The sequence below is a fragment of the Microcaecilia unicolor genome, chromosome 1, assembly GCF_901765095.1.
Source record: "Microcaecilia unicolor chromosome 1, aMicUni1.1, whole genome shotgun sequence".
Classification (NCBI taxonomy): Eukaryota; Metazoa; Chordata; class Amphibia; order Gymnophiona; family Siphonopidae; genus Microcaecilia; species Microcaecilia unicolor.
Genome location: NC_044031.1, coordinates 93,135,061 through 93,159,070, shown reverse-complemented (window position 1 = coordinate 93,159,070; position 24,010 = coordinate 93,135,061). Strand labels below are relative to the sequence as shown.

The 24,010-nt window shown below is 43.4% G+C and overlaps 1 protein-coding gene across 3 annotated transcripts in view; it reads right to left on the bottom strand.

The window, feature by feature from the left end:
* Positions 1 to 24,010, bottom strand: part of PARD3 (par-3 family cell polarity regulator) — a 1,299,417-nt gene that overhangs the window by 1,180,123 nt on the left and 95,284 nt on the right. For all 3 annotated transcript variants that reach the window (XM_030199049.1, XM_030199057.1, XM_030199066.1), the window contains exon 2: positions 11,366 to 11,467. In XM_030199049.1, coding sequence (XP_030054909.1) covers positions 11,366 to 11,467 — 102 coding nt within the window. The remainder of the gene's footprint in view (positions 1 to 11,365; positions 11,468 to 24,010) is intronic.

The following is a 24,010-nucleotide window of genomic DNA, read 5'->3' as shown; positions in this document are numbered from 1 at the left end:
CAGAATATGACAATTATGTAAATATACATTCGACTACATGAATTAAACTATTTCAAACATATGTGAAATACAAGGACATAATTAGAACATCAGGCACAATGTTCCTTAGCAGAAGTTCACAGGAAGATATATTAGATGCTATAAATCTAGCTTTGCATTATTGTCCTCTGGTCAGTGAGTTAAATAGTTTCCCAGGAATTACTCCTGCTTTTTCAGATCTGAACAAAATTGTGTCATGAAATAACTCAGAAGACAGCACTCTCATTAACTGAAGTAGCGGTTATCTCATTTCCACTAATACTACCCATCAGATGTTGCTCTTAAAGATTCCTTAGTAAGATCATTTAAATTGCTATATATAATGTGTATTTTAATAGAGCAGGGCAGAAATATGCTAGCTATGTTGCTTCTAGAATGCATGCAGGTTCACCTCTGGCATACAGCCATCTTTGCAGAGCCTGGAATGTATTTTAAAGAAAGATTTTGGGGTGGGGTGGGGTGGGGAGGGGAGGCAGCCCTTCAATGTTTCCACATTTCACACAAAACTCATAACAAAGGTATGTCACAGCACAAATTAAAATAGCAGTCAACAGGCTGACAGAATAATGTACTGCAGTATGAAAACACTGCCTAAACTGTAAAAAAAACCACTTCCTACTTCTCTCAAAGCATCAATTTTGTGTTGCAGGAGTACAGAATTGCTTGGTATGGGTTTCCTCCCCCCCCCCCTTCCTTTTTTTCCCATTTTCACCAATTTTTTTGACTCGTTATTTAAATTCCTATACATTTTAATTTTCCTACAATAAAAGGTACCTTTCTCAGCTGGCAAAAGAGCACAGCGATTTCATTTCATCTCACCATGGTGAGAATGAGTACACCCTAAATTTCATGTCCTTTAACTTGACAAAAATAAAACTTTGTTGACATTCCCTGTGTGTTCAGATTTTTTATTTCTTTTTTGGAAAAAGAGGGAGAGAGAGATTGTGTGTGTAAACTTGAGTCTAATTGGGACTGGCAAAGAGAGGAGAAGAAGACGAAAACAAGGAAGGCATAGGGGATCTCCGGGGTAGGGCAAAGTAATAGAAGACTGAAGACATATGCACAGAGTACAGGATATAGATAATCAGGAAAGAAGATGGATAAGGAATGGAAAGCAAAAGGGATTCAAAGAGGGGGGGGGAGAGAAGAAAGCAGGAATATCCTGTTTCAGGGATTGAAAGCCCTGGAATCAAAAGAGGAAACAAGGACGGACATAGTCCTCCTTCCGATAGATCATTTTACTCATTCACATTCTCATAACCACTCACTCTCCAATCCCATCCTCCAATCTTCTCCCTCATTACACACACACCTATCACTCCGCAGAATGCGCAGAATTCTGCTCTTTGCCATCATCAGGTCTCTCTCCCTCTCCCCTTCCCCCACAGAGAGCACGTGGCAAGAGGATGTGGTGAACTGCTGCCTCTGCCACATTAGACCAGACTGTTTATGTGAACTGCGGAGGTCCTACAGTTCACATAAGCAGTCGAGTCTAAGCCAGCAGAGGAGGAAGTGATCCAATGTGCAGCAGTTCACTTCCTCCTCCACCTGCCATGTGATCTCTGTGGGGGAGGGGGAGAGACAGCTCCAAGAGTACAATGAAGGGGAGGCAAGATAAATGTGCATGTGCTATTGGAGAGGGTGGGAGGGGGAACATACAAAGGTAAGTGTGCCACTGAGAGAGTGGGGGAAGCTGGACCTTGAAGAGGGAAATAGGGAAAAAATTCAGGGCTTAGGATGGGGAAATTTTGTGCAACAATGCTACAAATAAACAGCACAGAATTTTGCAGAATTTTCAAACATTTTCCACAGAATTCCTCTGATGTTTATATTCAATGTTATTTATTTATTGGAGATGAAGCTATGTACTTGTATTTTTAAATTGCCTTATGTTAAGCATATTTCACAAAAGGCTATAGCACCTGTTGTCAAAGGTCCATCCATCTCTCAGTCCGTGTGGCAGAACAACACAAAGGCATTTGGGCAGGAGCCTGGATCTGCCAAGGCAGTGGGAAGGCCAGATCGCAACATCCGAAGAAGACTAAAGGCCATTAGCAGCTGCCTCCACCCCAGCAACATTCCCTCAAGTACTGTCCCCTTGTCCAAGGACTTACAAGAGCCACAACTGATTAAAACTTGATGCAGTTAGTAGCAACAGAAGCATGCTGTTAAAGACACAGCTGTCAGCTTATATCCCACTTTCTGGTCCTGAGCCCTCCTAGCTTCCATACAGGAGGCAGGGCTTGAGAGAGGACCATCAGGTGGCAACACCACCCATTTTAACAACCTACTTCTGCCACTACCACTGGGCCCTGGAGCGGCCCCAAATGTACTGCTTTTTCTTTCATGAACAAAGTAAAGAGGGCAGAGGAAGGGTAGCCCACAAGAAAAAGGGAGGCACATGTGGAAGGTAACATGGTGCCTATGTGAACAATCCAAAAAACACTTTTTTATACAGGCAATATAGGCATCTACGTTTTGCCTGGACAAGGCTGCATCAGGGGCAAGGACTGTCAACTAGATATAACAGTGCAAGTTATCAGACATGAGGAAAGCTACTGCTTGCCCTGGGATTGGTAGCACGGAATGTTGCTACTAATTGGGCTTCTGCCAGGTACTTGTGACCTGGATTTGGCCACTGCTAGAAGCAGGATTTTGGGCTAGATAGAACATTGTTAAAAACTAATTTCTTTACCAATTCATTCCAGAATTCATTATATTAGTTAATATAATAATAATAAATTGATAATCTTGACTCTTTTCAATTTGATATTAGGAATATGACAATATTTCAAAAAATGCACATCTCCGATACCTTCAAATTAGCAACCCTGCAGGGGTCTGAGTGCATTTTCTTAAGTGATTTTGGATGTACTGCAACACAGATTTTGATGGGTAGAATCAGGGACTGCAAATCCCACATGAATTTGGGATGTGAGTTCACACTAGGACTGGTTGAAAAATCTCCTTTGTAGTTAAGAAGACAGGTTGCCTGCTCTGGCCAGACCAGGGACCTCTTCTGCGTCCTGCCTCGATGTAACTTACTATTTCCTTGTAGGCAGGACGCAACAGAGACAGCCTGTATTAATCAGTGCCCGCTACAGCCCCTGAGAAACAACACAGACACTGCTGTGTAGCTGACACCAACCGGCGCCTATTTTATAAAAGTCTGCTCCCCCTGAGATCAAAACCTGGCTACACCTCTGCTTCTACCACCAGATATTGTGAAGTAACACAAAACCCTGAAAACATGCTGCTCAGAAATTACAGCATGTAGCAAACAGAACATATGGCCAGCAGATCTGCAGTATTTCTATTTGGGACTAGTCACAGTAGTTACCATTAGAGCTAGCCAAGAAGCAGAAATAGGGTCCAGTTATGGAGATTTCAATTACCTGGATCTCTGGTCTCTCCAGCTTGTAGGCACAGATGGTCTTACTTTTTATGCCAAATTTGGGGCTACACACCTCCTACCTCTTGGGGGACACACTGGTTGAGAACCATTGCTTTAGACCCAACTTTGTCTTTTTATGCTCATATGAATTTGACAGTAATTTTTATTAGAACATTTTAGTTTATTATTCATGCTCTTATTCAGTCTCAGCTTGATTATTGTAATACTAGTAAAAAAGGCCCGTTTCTGACACAAATGAAACGGGCGCTAGCAAGGTTTTCCTCGGAGTGTGTATGTTTGGGAGAGTGTATGTGAGAGTGACTGTTTGAGAGTCAGAGTGAAAGTGTGAGTGTGTGTGAGAGAGAGTGAGTCTGGGTGTGAGTGTGTTTGTGAGAGAGTGTGTGTGTGAGAATGAGAGTGTGTGCAAGTGTGTATGTGAGACACAGTGTGAGAGAGAGTGTGTGTGTGTGGGCGAGAGAGAGAGTGTGTGTGAGACACAGATTCTCTGTTTGAGTGAGTGTATGAGACCAAGCGAGTGTGTGAGTGACTGTGTGGCACATAGAGAGTGAATGTGATACAGTGTGAGACAGAGTGTGTGAGAGTGAGAGTCAGAAAGACATTGTATATCAGAGAGAGAGTGTGAGCCTTGCCCTCCCAATCCATGGCCATCTGTCCCCTGGCCCCTCCATTCATCCTTTTCCAGCAATTCCCCTCTCTCCCTGAGCCCTGCCCTCCCAATCAATGCCCATCCATGCTCCTCTGTCCCCTGCCCCCTCCATTCATCCCTTTCCAGCAATTCCCCTCTCTCCCTGAGCCCTGCCCTCCCAATCCATGGCCATCCATGTTTCTCTGTCACCTGCCCCCTCCATTCATCCCTATCCAGCATTTTCCCTCTCTGCCTGAGGCCTGCCCTGCAATCCATATCCATCCATGCCCATCTGTTCCCTCCATTCATCCCTATCCAGCATTTCCCCTCTCCCTGAGTCCTGCCCTTCCAATCCATGCCCATCCATGCTCCTTTGTCACCTGGCCCCTCCATTCATCCCTATCCAGCAATTGCCCTCTCTCCCTGAGGCCTGCCCTGCAATCCATATCCATCCATGCCCATCTGTCTCCTCTATTCATCCCTATCCAGCAATTCCCCTCTCCCTGAGTCCTGCCCTTCCAATCCATGCCCATCCATGCTCCTCTGTCCCCTGCCCCCTCCATTCATCCCTTTCCAGTAATTCCCCTCTCTGCCTGAGGCCTGCCCTGCAATCCATATCCATCCATGCCCATCTGTCCCCTCCATTCATCCCTATCCAGCAATTCCCCTCTCCCTGAGTCCTGCCCTTCCAATCCATGCCCATCCATGCTCATCTGTCACCTGGCCCCTCCATTCATCCCTATCCAGCAATTCCCCTCTCTCCCTGAGGCCTGCCCTGCAATCCATATCCATCCATGCCCATCTGTCCCCTCCATTCATCCCTATCCAGCAATTCCCCTCTCCCTGAGTCCCGCCCTTCCAATCCATGCCCATCCATGCTCCTCTGTCCCCTGCCCCCTCCATTCATCCCTTTCCAGCAATTCCCCTCTCTCCCTGAGCCCTGCCCTCCCAATCCATGCCCATCCATGCTCCTCTGTCCCCTGCCGCCTCCATTCATCCTTTTCCAGCAAGTCCCCTCTCTCCCTTCCATGACCCCCCCCCCTCGCATCCATGCTCCTCTCTATCCCATGTCCCAGCCTGGCCCGCCTCTTCTCCTCCCCCCCCTTCGCATCCATGTCCCCCCCCCCCTTCGCATCCATGCATCGTTTTGGTTTTTTTTTTCTTCTTTTTCAATTTACCTCCGTGGCGTTTCTGGCAGCGAAGCGTCAGGGAAGGAGGCGGCGCTCCCGACGTGTAGCTTTCCCTTCGCTGTGTTCCGCCTTATTTTGAAGGCGGAACACAGCGAAGGGAAGGCTAGACGTCGGGAGCGCCGCCTCCTTCCCTGACGTTTCGCTTCCGGATTTGTTTGTTTTGTCGCGAGGGCGGGGCAGAGACGGCTGGCTGGCTGGCTTGAAGGGAGGCTTCACACCACGAATCCACGAACCCTACAGCTTCAGTGACGTCAGATGGCTTCACAGAACGTTGTCCTCATTAGAACGTTCACGGTGCGTTTTATTATATTAGATTGTGCACATGGGGTGTGTAGATAACAAAAAGTGATTACAAACTCTACAGAATATTACAGCCAGACTATTATGTAGCATTAGGAAATTTGATCAATTGGCACTCCTTTTGCTAAACCTTGGTTGTCAATAAAGGCATGCTTGATTTTCATACTGTGCATTTTGATCTTTAAAATAATCTAGCTCCTTCTTATAAGATTCAATTATTGGCTTTACAACCATCATATAAGATTTTACAACTTGCGGGCCTACAGGTCATTCACTTCCTGTCAATAAAGGGTATAAAATATAAACAGATTTTTCATACAGTTTTTGCTATCATTAGCGAAAGTCTTAAAAAATGTTTTCTAAATTTCTAGACGTTTAGGGGTATGTTTACTAAGGCACACTAGGGTTTTTAATGCACCTATAAAGTTAAGGCGAGTTAAACGCTAACGCACCAATACATTTCTATAGGCAACTTAGTGTTTAACACGCATTAAAAATGCTAACACACCTATAGCGTGCCTTTGTAAACACAGGCATTAGATTTTTATCTTAATATATAGTTTAATTGTGAATCCTAAAAAACAATTGGTCTTTATTATAATCTAGTTTTCTGGTATATTTTGAAATATAAGTAGCATATTTTATTATACTGTATTGTTAATACTCTTATACTAGTAAAAGAGTTGATGTTAAACGAAAATACATTTTTTTCTGAACACTCAGAAGACAAATACTTTGGGTTGACTAATCAAATACGGGTTTTGACTATCAAGTCTTCATTTTGATGGATATCAGTAGCTAGTGAAATTAGAAGTAAAAAAATTTGGGAGCAGCACAAGACTGTGAATTAACTATGCAGTCTATCGACATGCTAGACCTAATTGACTTAACACCAAGAAACGTGAACCCAGGAACCAGGAACTACTTACTACTACACCTACCCAACTGTAGCAACATCTTCTACAAATCAATCTACACAGTTGGGTTCAACTACTTAGGGTCAAAATGGTGTAACTCAATCCCCAAAACTATAAGAAGCATCAACAATTACTTCCAATTCAGAAAGGAACTGAAAACATATCTTTTCAAGAAAGCTTATGACTAATCTCATACGCCACTAAGAACTCACTTATGCCAAATGTCCCGACCCATCCTAACCCCCCTACTAATTTGTAACCTTGATCTCAATGTCTGTAAGCCATATTGAACCGAAACTTGTTTTTGGATAACTGTGGGATATAAGATTGTATAAATAAATAAAAATAAATAAAATAAACAAACAACATTAATGATCTAGTCAAAATTTTATTTTGGCTGCTACTAATAATTCAGTCTTCACCATACTTATCCAAAGATAAAATTGATCTCAATGATAAGTTCTAGTTATATGATGCCTAGATGATTGCAACATGATATTTATGGCATTAGATTTATAAAAAAAAAATCTCAGCAGGCTGCACTATGCTCACAGCAAGGCAGCACTGCTTTTGATGGGGAAGAAACTCAGATCATGTCACCACAAAGCTAGAAGTTTCACTAGTTTCAAATAGCCTCTAGGATATCATTTAAAATGCCATCATGTGAATAAGGCACAGGTCAAGGTCTCTAACTTTTGCAGGACAAATTGGGGGGGGGGGGGGGGGGGGTCCTTTTACTAAGCCACGGAAAAAAGTAGCCTGTGGTAGGGTAGGCGCACGAATTGGGCATGTGCTGGGCCAGTTTTTACTGGTTTTTTTTAATGGGACAGGAAAATAAACTGGCCTGAGCCCTTAACGCCACCCATTGATCTAGCAGAAAGGGCTCATGCACTACACACATGCAGTGACTGGTTGGCGTGTGCCAATTGCCGATTACCACCGAAAACGACACAAATGGGAGGAAATAAATAAATCACTCAGGCATTATGGGCATGTGCCAAATCTACAATTTCCACCACGTCACGGTAGCCTGGCGGTAGTCTCGTTTAGGTGCGAACGGCATGTGCGTTAGCACCTAAAGCACCTTTGTAAAAGGGCCCCTGAATATACAGTGGGGGAAATAAGTATTTGATCCCTTGCTGATTTTGTAAGTTTGCCCACTGACAAAGACATGAGCAGCCCATAATTGAAGGGTAGGTTATTGGTAACAGTGAGAGATAGCACATCACAAATTAAATCCGGAAAATCACATCGTGGAAAGTATATGAATTTATTTGCATTCTGCAGAGGGAAATAAGTATTTGATCCCTCTGGCAAACAAGACCTAATACTTGGTGGCAAAACCCTTGTTGGCAAGCACAGCGGTCAGACGTCTTCTGTAGTTGATGATGAGGTTTGCACACATGTCAGGAGGAATTTTGGTCCACTCCTCTTTGCAGATCATCTCTAAATCATTAAGAGTTCTGGGCTGTCGCTTGGCAACTCGCAGCTTCAGCTCCCTCCATAAGTTTTCAATGGGATTAAGGTCTGGTGACTGGCTAGGCCACTCCATGACCCTAATGTGCTTCTTCCTGAGCCACTCCTTTGTTGCCTTGGCTGTATGTTTTGGGTCATTGTCGTGCTGGAAGACCCAGCCACGACCCATTTTTAAGGCCCTGGCGGAGGGAAGGAGGTTGTCACTCAGAATTGTACGGTACATGGCCCCATCCATTCTCCCATTGATGCGGTGAAGTAGTCCTGTGCCCTTAGCAGAGAAACACCCCCAAAACATAACATTTCCACCTCCATGCTTGACAGTGGGGACGGTGTTCTTTGGGTCATAGGCAGCATTTCTCTTCCTCCAAACACGGCGAGTTGAGTTCATGCCAAAGAGCTCAATTTTTGTCTCATCTGACCACAGCACCTTCTCCCAATCACTCTCGGCATCATCCAGGTGTTCACTGGCAAACTTCAGACGGGCCGTCACATGTGCCTTCCGGAGCAGGGGGACCTTGCGGGCACTGCAGGATTGCAATCCGTTATGTCGTAATGTGTTACCAATGGTTTTCGTGGTGACAGTGGTCCCAGCTGCCTTGAGATCATTGACAAGTTCCCCCCTTGTAGTTGTAGGCTGATTTCTAACCTTCCTCATGATCAAGGATACCCCACGAGGTGAGATTTTGCGTGGAGCCCCAGATCTTTGTCGATTGACAGTCATTTTGTACTTGTTCCATTTTCTTACTATGGCACCAACAGTTGTCTCCTTCTCGCCCAGCGTCTTACTGATGGTTTTGTAGCCCATTCCAGCCTTGTGCAGGTGTATGATCTTGTCCCTGACATCCTTAGACAGCTCCTTGCTCTTGGCCATTTTGTAGAGGTTAGAGTCTGACTGATTCACTGAGTCTGTGGACAGGTGTCTTTCATACAGGTGACCATTGCCGACAGCTGTCTGTCATGCAGGTAACGAGTTGATTTGGAGCATCTACCTGGTCTGTAGGGGCCAGATCTCTTACTGGTTGGTGGGGGATCAAATACTTATTTCCCTCTGCAGAATGCAAATAAATTCATATACTTTCCACAATGTGATTTTCCGGATTTAATTTGTGATGTGCTATCTCTCACTGTTACCAATAACCTACCCTTCAATTATGGGCTGCTCATGTCTTTGTCAGTGGGCAAACTTACAAAATCAGCAAGGGATCAAATACTTATTTCCCCCACTGTACATACACCAGTCCAGGTATTCTCGCAGTACATTCTTCTGTCAGCACCACTATCCCCCCCCCCCCCCCCCCCCCCCCCCCCCCCCCCCCCGAACTGACACATGTAGAGACCAGAAAGTGGACGCTCTTTTATGCTCTCCTAGCTGCTTGGAACTTAGCAACCAAAAAGATAGCAGTACCAATAAACTATCTATCTAAGCTGTAGAAAAATGTGTCAGGCACTGCTATTCACTGCATTTTGTTGTAGGAGGTGGAAGGCCTCCAAATATTTAATATACAGAATTAATTTTCTGATATTGGACAGAGAGGAATGAAGGCTTCTCTCCTTCCAAATCATGAGAAACAGAGCTTGCTGGAATAGCAATTACACTTTACCTCCCCCCTCTTGCCAAGCCAGGTGAATTGCCCCCAATCTCACCCATTAAGTGTGACTGGTCTCAGAGAAATTCAGGTGACAGAATTCTTTTCCCATGCCCCTTGGAAGTAAGGCTTATTCAATCCAGGAGAGAATTACCTTCTTTTCAACTATGTGGAGACATAGCAGGTAAACACCTTGCAGAAGAGATCAAACACTGTGTCTCTCTCTGAGAAACAAACACTGTGGAACCAAGTGGTAGTGGTTTTATGACAGGGAGCAACATGACATAAATTGACAAGAGAAACCTAACACCTCTATAGCAACTGGAAGCAGTAAACTTTTGTCTCCTCTTTTAGAATAGGGGAGATATTAAATTAAAGGTTTGAGAAATGTATGTCCAAAACATTTGGACAACAGACCAAAAGGAAATATAAACAGATGCTGTGTATTTTATTGATACTAGAGATCCTGACTGTAAGGTGCTAACTAAGGGGGTGTGACAACCCCTCCCCCTTGTGCTCCCTTTTTGTCTTGTAAGGGAAAGAAAGCTCTATATATTATGTCTTTGCCAGATAAGAAGTTGGTCAGTGTCTAGTGCACTCTGCCCCATGCCAGGGGATGGAGAGCCGGACCTGATCATTTCCATTGTCCTTTCATGTTTTTTCTCCTTTTTCTATACTAGACTATACTTGAATATTTTCTTATTTTTTTTATCCTAATCTCTGGATAATTAAATAAACCTGTGTTAACCCCAGGAAATGCTTCCTTGGTCTCTTTTTGTCTTTGTTGCAGTCTAAATAGTGCTACCAGTTGTCTGGTTCTTGTAAGGTACCGTTGTCGAGGGGATTGCATTTGTGTGAGTAGTGCCCAGCCGTGATTAGACTCTGGAGGCGTGGCACGAAATGCACAAACAATTTCCTTGCTAATGATTGCTAAACTCTGGCTATGCACTGTTGTGTAGTTATTTTATGAGTTGTATACGGTATTAAATTGTGAACTGAATTTTTGATTTTCATGTTGATGCTGCCTGGTGATTTTTTTTTCTTTTCATGAAATTTACAGTATAACTACAAGGAAAAGAACCATGGAAAAATAAATTAAAGTTGGAGCATAAAGGATAATGAAATCATATTTCCAGAAAGACTACAAATTGGAAAGAGAGGTAAGCACAAGGAAAAACAAAACACCCTGTTACAATATGCCAGCAAATGCTCCCAAATTGCTCATAAGTAGCAAACAGACATTACTTATGGGCTGTCTGTTCATCACAATTCTACTCAACATTTCTATTATCTTTTCACAGTGTAGGCATAGCTAGATTTCATTAACTCTTCCCTATAGGCCAAACACCAATTAAAACACACAGGTAATCTTTTTATTGCTGTAACAGCTATCCGTCCAAAAACAAAGCACTTCTTTGCTACCCAGTTTGAGGTTTCCTTTAAAACTAAGCAGCTTTGTGAGTTTAAAAACAAGAAATGGAAATCTGAGATTGAAGTATATGCTTAACCTGGCTACATGTCTTCTCTATTGTTTCAATCAAATCAACTCATCATCAATATTTTACATCAAAAAGAATATCATGTTACCTGCAAACACATTTCAAATAGCTGCCAATAACGCACCCCTAAAATCCTGTACTTGCGTGTTAATGGAAGCCATAAAATTTAAGTAAACAAGTGTCTTATGCAGTAAATGGTTAAACGTATATACCGCTAAACATAATGCATGGATATGAACGCAGAAAATAAGTACATTGATCAGGTCAGGCACATTTACAGGGTATTGGTCTCTGCAATTCTCATCAGTCTATACTCACTCTGTCTTTGTCATCTGCTACATCGCAAAGAACATCATCGAGGTCTAGGATTCCTCCGTCCCCATGCTCTAAACGATGCACTTGTACCCAATAATCAGGTTCCTGTACAGAAAGAAAGCAAACTAATCAAACACTGGTCTATTGTACAGTGCAGAGTATAGAAATCAGTCACTGAACATATACATCAAAAGAATACAATACAACGCTGATTACCTCACCAGAAGGATACAGCACCGCCTAGAGCTGGATAGAAAGAAGGCCCTGTGAAGCTCTGCTGAGTAGCGCATGCCTCATATTGACACGCATGCACGTAAATGTGACCACATATGGCACGCAGGCACTCACGATACAATGAAGCTTCGCGGTACCTTCTGTGTATCCACCTCTGGACGGTTCCACTTCCTTCTGGTGAGCAATTTCAATTTTTCAATTATCTGTGGGAAATGGAGACTGAGGGGGGTAATGCCGGTCAGGATAATTGAACATCCGGATAATCAGCATTTGGATAATCGGTGTCATACTGTACTTTAAAACTGAGTTATTTTTTTTTCTAATCTTATATTCCACAGATCCAATGAACAGATTGTTCAAAGTGGATTCCAATCATAAAATACAAAAAGAAAAGAAACTTACACATATATAAAGTCAAATAACAACCCCAAAACAAAAATAGCTGCCTAAAGATCTAAAGACTTCAGAAAACAACAGCGCCTTTTTTGGGTTCCTTTTACAAAGCTGTTCTAGCGCTTAGTGGTGCACCAAATATGACAAAACCCATTCAATTCCTATGGCTTTGTTGCATTTGGCACGTGGTAATCACTACCGTGGCTTCGTAAAAGGAGCCCTTTGTCTCTAAACTATAGGTAGTCATCCTTTTTCAGCCATCTCTTTGCAGAACTGTACCAGTTTCTTTTTCCTTTTTTCTAACAAAGATCTGTTGACAAAGATGTAAGCTACCACCACAGTACACCCTTTTATCTTTGTTAAAATGTTTATATAATCGCATAATTCTGACATTTGATCACTTCAGTTTACATATTACATTCATAAGTTAAAATATATGCAACCCCCACCACCCAATATAGCTAAAGCCACCTTCTTAGCACTAGGTTTTGAGCCATATACCGAGGTCAGCTATATGATATAGGCTTTCTATGTGGAGAATTTTGTCAAGACCATTAATGATCATGAAAAACTGCATACACAAATTTAGGTGTGCTCCCGATTTGCGTGTGCAATTTAATAGAATGAGCCAATAATTGATTTTTTAAGCAATTATTGGCACTAATTACATTTAATTGGGACCAACGTACACAAAATGTAAACATGGTGCAAAAAAGGGAGTGCAGAAATGGGAGGGTCATGGATGTTTCGGGGTGTGGCTTCAAGTTACATGTGTATTTACAGAATAATGGAGCACCACGTGCAAACTTAAGCACAGGCATTTGAACCACATTTGCTTTACATTCCTCAGGAAACACAAAGGACAACTGTCCTCAGAGTTGCTAATCTATCAAACTGATTTCAGTCTACGTGAAGCAGCAACATCTTACACTTCAATTGAACGAATTACTTTGGTTACCAGTTTCTGGCTACATACTTTTAAGTTCCTTTGTTTTGTGTGCAAATTATCAACATAGTGCATTCACCACAGCTGGCTACAGGGTTACAAGATTTTGGTTTGGATCACAGTTTAAAAAACAAATCAAAATTTGTTGAAAATTTCATCTCTGAAAGCTAACATCTAGCCTCATCTTCAGAAAGGATGTTTTCTATTGTTGGTCCAATGCTTGGAATGAACTCCCAGCAACTATAAGAGTTCTGGTAACATAGAAACATGACGGCAGATAAAGGCCAAATGACCCATCCAGTCTGCCCATCCTCTGCAACTTCTAATTCTTCCTGTTCCTAAGCGATCCCACATGCTTATCCCATGCCTTTTTAAATTCTGGAACAGTCCTAGACTCCACCACCTCCACCAGGAGGCCATTCCACGCCTCCACCACCCTTTCTGTGAAATAATACTTCCTTAGGTTACTCCTAAGCCTATTCCCTCTTAACTTTGTCATATGCCCCCTCATTCCAGAGCTCTCCTTCATTTGTAAAAGACTCTCTTCCTGTACATAAATGCCCTCCTCTCTCCCTCCTGTGAAGCATTTTATATCAATTTAAAGAAAAGGCTGGAAACTTAATTTTTCAATACAGCTGTTAGTGTTATTGTCAGCTATTGTATGGAAAATGAGTTAAGTTTTGGTTTAGGGAATGCAGACCTATAATTTAAGGGTGTCAGAAAGGGTGTGGGTCTGGGGGGTTTAATGATTTCATATATTGTTAAAACCTTACTACTATATTTATTACAGTTTGTAATATTCTTTTTACAGGACTTTGTAATGCTTTTTTTTTACTATATAAGCCGCATTGAATCTGCTGAGAGTGGGAAAGCGCAGGGTACAAATGTAATAAATAAATATATTGTATTATTTTTATTAGTTATTAATTGGTTTGTATTATTTTTATGAATTAAAATTGTGTGATAGGAAACAAATGTTTTAAAATCATCATCAGATATAACTGAGAATATATTTATTCTTCAAAGAGAGAGTGGACTGAACAACCTCTTATTTAAAAGCAGGATATGCTAAAATAGTAAGCCAATTCAGAAAAAACTAGGTCAGGCAAAGAGGATCCTTAGGTGCAAAAAATAAGAGAAAAATTAGGTTAAAGAATCTGGACAGACTAGACTGGCCTTAAGGTTTTTCTTTGCTGTCATGCTTCTAGCTAGAATGACCATAGTTATGAAACAACTTATAACAGATAGACTTAAGAACTGGACTCGTCACCTTGGAAATTATTCAAGAAGAGGTCCAAGAAAGATGTAAAATCATGTTTGTTCAGAAAATAAATGGAGAATTGTTATTCAGTACATCTTATTAGAAAAGGAGATGTCCACAGAAATTTCTGTGGTTTTGGTTTTAGGTTTACTAAGTAGTATAGGTGGGTGTGTTTTTACGTTTCTGAAGTACGAAACATTTTAATTGTCTGTGTTTATCTGTCATCAACTTAGAATGCATAGATGAGCAGAAAATGCATATATGATATGATATAAATAAAAAGAAAGAAGACAGTCATTCTTTTTCTGAAGAGAACACATACTTACTTTGTGCAACTCATTGCCACAGGACATCACAGAGACAAATAGCTTTATTGAGTTCAAAATCAATTAGACAACAGGTCCAAACAAGATGCTCCACCACAGAAAATGTCAGCTGGCAAGAAACTTCAACTCTCTCTTACCATAAGCATAAAGAAGCTGTAATCCTTACAAGGTGCTCATGACTGAGAATTGGGGTCAACTAAAGAAGTTAAAGCAAGGCACAATTTTTCTTTACTTCAAGTGAATGGATGAATTCAAGGAAAGGATTTCCTTGTTAGAACACATAGGACAAAGTCTAAATCACTGCTTAACCAAACAGTGACTTGAAAGATACAAAAAAGATTAACATAAGAATAGCCATACTGGGCCAAATCAATGGTCCATCTAGCCCAATATCCTGTTTCCAACAGTGGCCAAACCAGGTCACAAGCACCTGGCAGAAACCCAATTAGTAGCACCATTCTGTGTTATGGATCCCAGAGCAAAAAGTGGCTTTCCTCACATCCATCTCAATAGCAGAGGGAATGGAGAGAAATTTATTTCTAGGTGCTGGAAATTTGGCTTACGAAAGACCTTGCGACTGAAAACATGCACGGAATTCATTCTCCTAACACCATAATTTAAAAAATGGCTGTGCCAGTGGTGATTCCTATCTTGAGATGTCAGTGTATATGTAATATTATACCAGGTCAGATCAAAGACCAAATCCAGTATCCTGTTTCCAGCTGTGGCTAAATGCAGGTCTCAAGTAGCTGCCAAGATTCCAAAAATTAGCAAGGCTCTATGCTGCTTACCTTCAGGAATAAGCAATGGCTTTTCCCAAGTTTAGCTTAATAGCAGTTTATGGATTTTTCTTCCAAGATACCCTGAATACATGTTTTATGGTTTAATTACCCCCATTCCCGAAGACATCACAGGGCAGTTCACAATTAAAATTACTTAAAATTTAAAGCAATTTGAAAGAACATCAAAAAATTACAGAAAAAGAATACATTCATTCAAAATAAGAAGACAAACAGGTGTAGAAACACACAAATGCACCAGAAGAGGGTCAGTGAACTTTCAGCACATCTTCACAAGAAGGAAAACATCGCCAAATGCTTAACCAAAGAGATAAGTCTTAAGGACAGAATGAAATTTAAAACAAGCAAGCTCCAGCCGGATATGCGGTGGGAAAGTATTCCATAATGATAGGGATAGGCAGAAGAAAACACTTTTCCATGTCATATCAAAGAAGACAGTCCTTGGTGAAGGGATATGAAGGCGTCGATCGCTCAGGAGTGAAGAAGTCTCAAAGGAGCATAGGAGGTAATAAGGGCAGCAAGATAAAAGGGGGTACTGTTGTGAAGTACTTTAAAAGTAAGAATCAGCAGTTTGAACTATATATGAAAGGCTATAGGAAGCCAGTGATAAAAGATAGACAAAGGTGTCTCATGTTCAACATATTTGGAGTGGGTAAACACACGAAGAGCCGTGTTTTGAGCAGTCTGCAAATGCCGCAAGGAAGCAGCAGGAAGCTCGGCATAGATCACGTTGCAATAGTCTAGCTGAGAAATTACATAAGAGTAGAGAAACGTTTCTTGGGCTGATCTATCCAAGAGATGTTGGATAATACGGAACTGGTATAAATAATAAAATGTGACCTTTGTTAGGGATGAAATCTGTGCTTTGATGGACAACTCTTAATCTAACACCAAGATATTTTTGAGATGGAACCAGATTAATCAAATGACTATTAATCAGTGGAGTAATCAAGGGGGCCATAGACTTCCCTGTAATCCAAGTAGCTATTGTCTTGTTCATATTGAAGTCACTGGTTTTCTTCTTACCAATGAGATACTGCAGAAAAGAGCCTGATTAAGCTTAGAGAGATCCAGAGATACAGCATTAGTAGGAAATACTATCATGACATCATCTGCATAATAAAATGAATAAGACCTAAATCTTGGACCAAAGTAACTAAGGGACTGAGAAACAGATTAAACAGAAGTGGGATCAACACTGAGCCCTGGGGGGGGGGCAATGCAGATAATAGGAAATGTGTCAGAAACAGAACCCTAAAAGAAGACCGAGAAAGTGCAAGAAGATTAAAAAAAAACAAACCACTGATAGACCATACCAGAAAGCCCCACAGAAAAAACCCAAGAAAGAAGCAAAGAATGGTCTACAGTATCAAATACCTCTGTTAGATCAAGGGATACCACTATGGAGATATCACCACAGTCAATGGTAAAGTGAAGCTCATCTATCAAGGCAGTCCAGAATTCTCACACAGCTATGCCCTTTACGGAATCCCGACTGCCGAGGGTATAACAAGTGTTTTTTAATCTACTACGTTGGTACGTTGCTGGAAGACACGATGCTCTGTAACTTTAAAGATGTAACACAAGACAGGGCAATAATGCAAGTCTTTTGGCACTGTGTCGAGAGATGTCTGCTTAAGAATCGGGCACACAGTAGCATGTTTCCAAAAAGGGGGAACGGTGCCCAAATCAAGTGTACCTAAATGTAATTCACCTTGAGCTACTACTGAAAAAGGTATGAATTAAATCAAAATAAATACACTGGGGAAAAGTTAGAGAAAGGTAAAGGAAGATAATTCTGACAATGTGGGGGAGCAAGTATGAAATATGAAACCAAGGCCAAAAAGTTTCAATCCAGCAAGGAAAAAAGCCGCCATGAACACCACCACCACAAAAGCATGAGAATCCTGAAGATCACTAGTGATTCTCTTTCAGAAAAATAAAATGGTGACACCCTGATTCATAACAGGTAATAGATTATGTGCTCTTATGCTACATGGCACATTACACTGGTATCACTGGAGAATGTGTGCTTCATCCAGAAGCTTAGGGCTTAGGAATTATCCAGGTATCTTCATAAAATGTTGCTTGAACCAAGCAAAACTGTTTTCCTTATATCTGCTGTTGTCATATCTGAAATTTCAAGGTTTTATAGAAATGTGTCCAGCCTTGGTATAATGCTTCCCAAGGCTTTATCATTATTACTATTCATGGTACATAACACCTGTGGCGTACGGGGCGGTGGGGGCGGTCCGGCCCGGGTGCACGCCGCTGGGGGGTGCTGCGGTGCGCGCCTGCTCTGAGTTCACTGACTTCGCGCATTCGCTGCAGCTCCCTCTGCCCTGGAACAGGTTACTTCCTGTTCCGGGTCAGAGGGAGCTGCAGCGAACGCATGAAGTCAGGGAACTCTGAGCAGGTGCGCGCTGCGGCACCCCCCCCCCCCCCAGCGGCGTGCACCCGGGGGTGGGGGTTCCGCACTGCATCGGGGGGGGGGTGCTGCACTCAGGGTGCAGGGCACCACCCCGGGTGTCCGCCCCCCTAGGAACGCCACTGCATAACACTAAGATTTATTACAAGCTGACTGTGTGAATCAAGTTTCGGCAGCGGCAGTTCCCTGCCCTCATTTCATGAGAGACAAATTTATAGAGTGGTTGGTTAATTCCGCTGTGTTGCAAGAATTTTGTCATACTCTTCTTGTGCTTTAAAAATGTCAATTCACCCTGCCTGATGCAGCCTTATTAGGTGAAACATGATCAAGTCAAGCACATTTTTATTTTTAGTAATAAAGTCTGGAACTCTTTTTTGGACTGTTTCCTGGTGCAATTTGTGCTTCTGTTTTGGTAGGTTAACACCTGCCCCTTGTTTAATTGTGAACAGTCTGCAAGTCACCAAGAGTTAGGAATAATTATCATGAGTTTGTCTAAATAAGGCTTACACATTTTGGTATCTTCAGGGCTACAACCAGATTTATTACTGTGAAGTCTGTGTATAACACTTTACTATAAAACCAATCAAGTCTTTGCTCATTACACTGTGAAAATCTTCCATTGTGTTTCTCTGAAATACAGCACAACAGCTGTCCTCCAGAGACATCCTGAACCATGTTATCTGGGAGCAGTGTTTAACAGCAATGAACCACTTTACACAGACCCCATTTCTGATATACATTTTCTATGTTTATGGTAGGCACTCAGTAAGTGTAACTCTTGGCAACAAAATGCTAGCTTAGATGACTCTTTTGTCTCAAGACAACAGGGCAGTTCATAAATAGTGGAGTCTGTCTGAAGGGTTTTAAGGCACAACTGCTTCTTTCCTGGACCTTAAATAATCATGGATTGCAACTTAGAGAACACCTGACATGCTAAGGTGCTCATTTTCAAAGCACACAGACCAGAGGTTTTCAACCCAGCAACTTTGTAAATCTATATGCTTTGAAAATGAGCCTCCACATGTTTTTCCAACTTTATATCCATAAGAAACTTGCTTATTTAATAAGTCCCAAAATGGTAATTCTAGAACAATAAATGCTTTGAGAACCTGAGGCAAGGTTGAAATAGGCAAGAGTTCCTCATGGGAATTTCCTATTCTTTTAATATTTTCTTACAACACACAATTATTTTGTTTCAGGTTGACCTTGTTTTATTTAGGAATTGAACTAGTTTGGCAATTTATAAGCAATCTAGTAATTTAAAAATAAATCAGTCCAGATGATTAGATTAATAATTAACTAATGTACGTTTTATTTTTGTTTAATAAGGAGAAAACTCCAGTTTATGTATTGCAGCAATTAGCCCAACCCACTCAGCACTTCCTACCGAAGGTGACGTTGCCTATTTTGGCTTTTAAATTTCTTGACTGCTTGCTGCATACCACGCTGAAGGTATGTGTCAAAGGGATAGACATCCTATATAGAGTGGATAACATGAGGAGAGAGCAAGTAAAGCTCGAAGAATAAACTAGACTGGAAGCTAAGATTTAGTGCTAGAAATGCACATTTGGGCTGCAAAAAAAAAAAAGAGAGAGAGAGAGGGGTACAGTATAATAGATGACGTACTTTTGCACATTTAAAAAAAAGGGAGGGGTGATTATATTGGATGATTTTAAGGTGGCCAAACAAGTAAAAGTTACAGCAAAAGCCAGAAGAAAAAAAGAGGTGATGGTGCCTCTGTTTTAAGTCTCTGGTGAGACTTCATTTAGAGTACTGTGTACAATTCTGGGGACTGCACCTTCAAAAAGATATAAACAGGATGGAGTCTGTCCAGAGGACAACTACTAAAATGGTCAACTGTCTTTGTCAAAAGCATATGGGGACAAATCAAAGATCTCAATATATACAGTATACTTTGGAAGAAACGTGGAATTGAAGAGATATGACTAAGACATTTCACTACTTCCATGGCAAAAATGCACAGGAGGCAAGCCTCTTTGAACTAAAAGTATGCTCTGGAATGAGGGAGCATAGTTTGAAGGTAAAATTGGAAGATAGGAGTTATCTAAGGAAATACTTCTTTATGGAAAAGTGATAGATATGTGGAATGGTCTCCCAGTGGAGGTGTTGGAGATAAAGACTGTATCTGAATTCAAGAAAATATGAGACATGCAGAGGAGCTTTAAGGGACTGAAAGGGATAGTATAGATTAGTAGTTGATATGGAAGAGCAGAGTACATAGCCCATATGGTCTTTATGTGCCGTCCAATGAAAGTTATCATAACCTGCACAGAATCCAGATTTCTCCAGGATCAATACAGTTATTGAAACCCCTCATTCAAAATACTAGTGGATTTCCCCTTCTAGACCAAACAATATAACCGCAGTGTTAGTCTACTGATGATATACTGAAATTAAGCCCAGCAAAACACATATTGACAACAGGTAATTTAGTAACCTTTATTTCTAACCCTGACATTTTTAAAACTCTTTTAGCTGTCAGTCAGCTATTGCTCAGAATCACCTATCACACTTTTACTCCTGTTGCAAGAACACAAAGGTTGCGACCATGCCACTACTGGACAAACTGACTTTTCAATGCACACAAGCTTTGCTATCAAAACAACTGGATACATTTAACAACTCAAGTCTTCATTTAAATTCTGCAGCTGGATGTTGGTGTAAGGGCCCCTGGAGGGGACTCGGTAGTACTGGAGAGTTGGGGTCTAGCAAGGGATAAGGGAGAAATGGAAAGTCTGTGTCAGTAAAGGAGAATTGTTGAGTTTAAGTTTCTCTGAGGCAGAAAACAGTAGCCTTGAAAAGTAAGAACCATGAATATTTGGCTAAGAATAACTAATACCTGTTGAACCAAATGTACTAGCATAGGCCTTGAAATCTACGACATGAAAGAAAATGAGAATATTGTCTGTAGCATACCCAAAGAAGGATGTGCGTGAGCCAACATGATATGGTGTACCTATTGTTGGAACAGACAGGGCCTGAGAAAGAGAAAAGTGTGTTGCTTGCCAATTATCATGCCAAAGGGTTAATCTGTATTCTGAAACTTGCTAATAAAAGCAAAGTTGCTGGGTTTGCAGCTGTAAGACAGTCTTGCCTAAAGCTGGCTTTAGCTATACCTGTAATATATGTTGTTTATTTCCTCGTACACACCTTGGGCTCTGAAATCTAAGAGGTAAAGGCAAGGAGTACCCCAGGTTTTAACAGCTATCAATGTGATACGATACAGACATTCAAATATTTGAAAGGTATTAATCCGCAAACAAACCTTTTCCGGAGATTGGAAGGCGGTAGAATGAGAGGGCATGAAATGAGATTGAAGGGGGGCAGACTCAAGAAGAATGTCAGGAAGTATTTTTTCACAGAGAGGGTGGTGGATGCTTGGAGAATTCCTTTATTAAATAAAACGGAAAAAACCAATATTCAAGACATTACATCATGCCGTTGTAAAACCAGCCCCACTACACTTTTATACAAAAAATACAAACCCGATAAAACCCGTCCCCCCCAAATCCCCCCCACACCATACATTCAAATCAACTTCAAGCGGACATGCTTCCACCAAACCCCAAAATTATGTACCCCCCCCTCCACCTTTCCCAGCGTGCCAATTCCTGGACGGCTCGGACAATGTCCCAGGAAACCTGCTCAGCCGACCTGCACTCCTGGCGCATAGACACCCCGCATCGAGCCACCCACAGGCAGTACCTGATAATGACTGATATGAGGAAGGCGGTACCTGGCTCCAGCCGCCCCGTCCCCTGCTGCCTCCCGTACACCCAGTCTGCATAGGTGTAGGACGTGAAGCTGGGGATGGCCAACAAGGCGGCCACTCTTCCACAAACTGCTCTGGAGAATGGACACACCATAAGGAAGTGGTCCATCGTCTCCAGCTGACCAGCACACTCCCCCCTCGGGCAGTTTCGGTCCTGCATGCTTCGGTGCATATTTGCCCTAACATATAATTTACCGTGAAGGGACAGCCAGGCAATGTCCCTGTACTTGTTCGGGAGTCGTCTAGATGAAATAAAGCGCAGGCCCTGCCTCAGCACGGGCCCTGGAGCATCCCTAAGAGTCAGGGGAGATGAGAAATGCTGGGAGCGAACCCGCTCCACCCAGCTCTCCCTCTGCCCCGCCCTTATTTCCTCCCATGTAATGTCCCACAACCGGACCAGCTTTACTAAGGATTTGTAGTAGCCTACCCCCTCCGGGAAACCCTTCCGCAACCTCCCCACCTTCCCCCCTCCCCACCAAGGGCCCCAAAATCCCTCCCACCACTGCACAACACTTTGTGCCCACCCTGGGGCCCCCCGCCCCCCCCCCCCGCCCAAGGTTAAACTGGATGAACAGGGAGGAGAATAGCAGGACAGGGTTTACCATCCCCACCCCCCCTTCCTCCCGTGACCGGTAAGTAATATTGCGTTTTACCGGGTTCATCCTGTTGCCCCACAAAAGTTGAAAAAACACGCTGTACAATGAAGTGAAACAGCATTCCGGCAAAAGGCAGATGTAACTCAAGAAGAGAAACATGGGGACTATCTGGGTCTTCAACAACCGGACCCTGTCTGCCATGGACATCCGCCACCCCTTCCAACGATCCACCTTTTCCCTTGCCTCCGATATCTTTTGCTCCCAACTCTCCCGCCCGTAATCCCCCCCCCCCAAAATACACTCCCAACACCCACATTCTTTCAATCCCTGCAGGAAACCCGCCCCCTAGGTTAAATCGCCGTTCCTCTGGACCCACCCACAAGCTAGTACACTTACCCAGGTTTACCCGTGACCCCGATGCCTTGGAATATTCTTCAAGGGTCTCCCGCAGCATCCTCCCCTCCCTCTGGTCTGCCACCCAAACGGTGACATCGTCTGCATAAGCGATGACTCTCAATACGTTCCCTTTGCCAACCTCTACCCCTCTGAGCCCTCCCTCCCCCCCCCTCCCAGCCTCCGCACCAGGGGATCTATGGCAAAAGCGTACAGCAGGGGGCTCAATGGGCACCCCTGCCGTACCCCTGCCGTGACCCCCACCTCCGCCCCCCTCCATCCATTCACCAGGGGAAAAAATCGCGCCCCAGCATACAACAGTTGCAGTTGTGCGATCCACTCCCCCGGGAAGCCATAGTGATCCAGGACCTTCCACAAGAACTCCCACTGCACTCGGTCGAAAGCCTTGTCCTGGTCCAAGGCCACGACCAACCTACCATCTCCCACCCGGCTATGTTCCAAGCCCTCCCTCACCCAGGCTACTGCCTCCAGCACCCCCCTTCCTGGGACCCCACACCTCTGCGGGACTGCTAGCACTTCACCGGAGACCTTCCTCATGCGAGCATGAAGCATGTGGGCGAAGATCTTCCGGTCGCTGTTCAATAGTGCTATTGGTCGCCAGTTCGCCACGTCTTGAGGATCCTTGCCTTTGCTAAGGAGGACCAATGCTGATCCTCCCATAGACTCTGGCAAGGATCCTCCTGTTCGCGCCTCCTCCCAGAGTTCCAGCAAGAGCGGCGCCAGCTGGTCCCTGAACCGTTGGTAAAACTCCGCCGGAAGTCCATCCGGCCCCGGCGCTGTTCTGCGCCGCAAGGCCCCAATGGCCTCCTCCACCTCACCCAGCGTCCACGGCTGCGTTAAGACCTGAAGATGGGGCCCCCAGTTACCCACCCCCGGGGTCCCCTCAATATATCTTCCCATGGCCTCTGTCCCCAACTGTAGGTCCGAGAAAACCCGCCCAAAATGCGTCCCCACCACCCGCAAAATACCTTCCCTGGATTCTTGGAGCACCCCCCCCTCATCCCTAAACCCCACCACCACCCTCCTCTCCCTTCGTTCCTTGCAGCAGTCATACGGGTCCGGACCAAGCAGCTTCCCGAAGTCCCGCTCGTAGACGAGGGAAGAGTAGCGGTTGTACTGTACTCTTTCAACCTCCTGCTGCAGTACCTCAATATCCTCCCTCCTCCCCCCCCGGGAAATTAGATTATCCCGTCGCTTTCTCAGGGCGATCCCCAACCGGGTGGCCTCCCTTCCCTCCCGCCTTGCCTGACGGAGAAAAAACCCTCTGGTGCGGTGTTTCAGTACTTCCCACCAGTCCCTGAGGGAAGGGAAGACACCCTGAATGGACACCTGGTCTGCTAGGAATTCCAGGTACTCCTGGTGCAACACCCCCTCCTTCAACCATTTGAGATTCAATCTCCACAACCCTTTCCCTAGCTTGCACGCCCCCCCTCCCCCCAACTCTATCATCACCATCC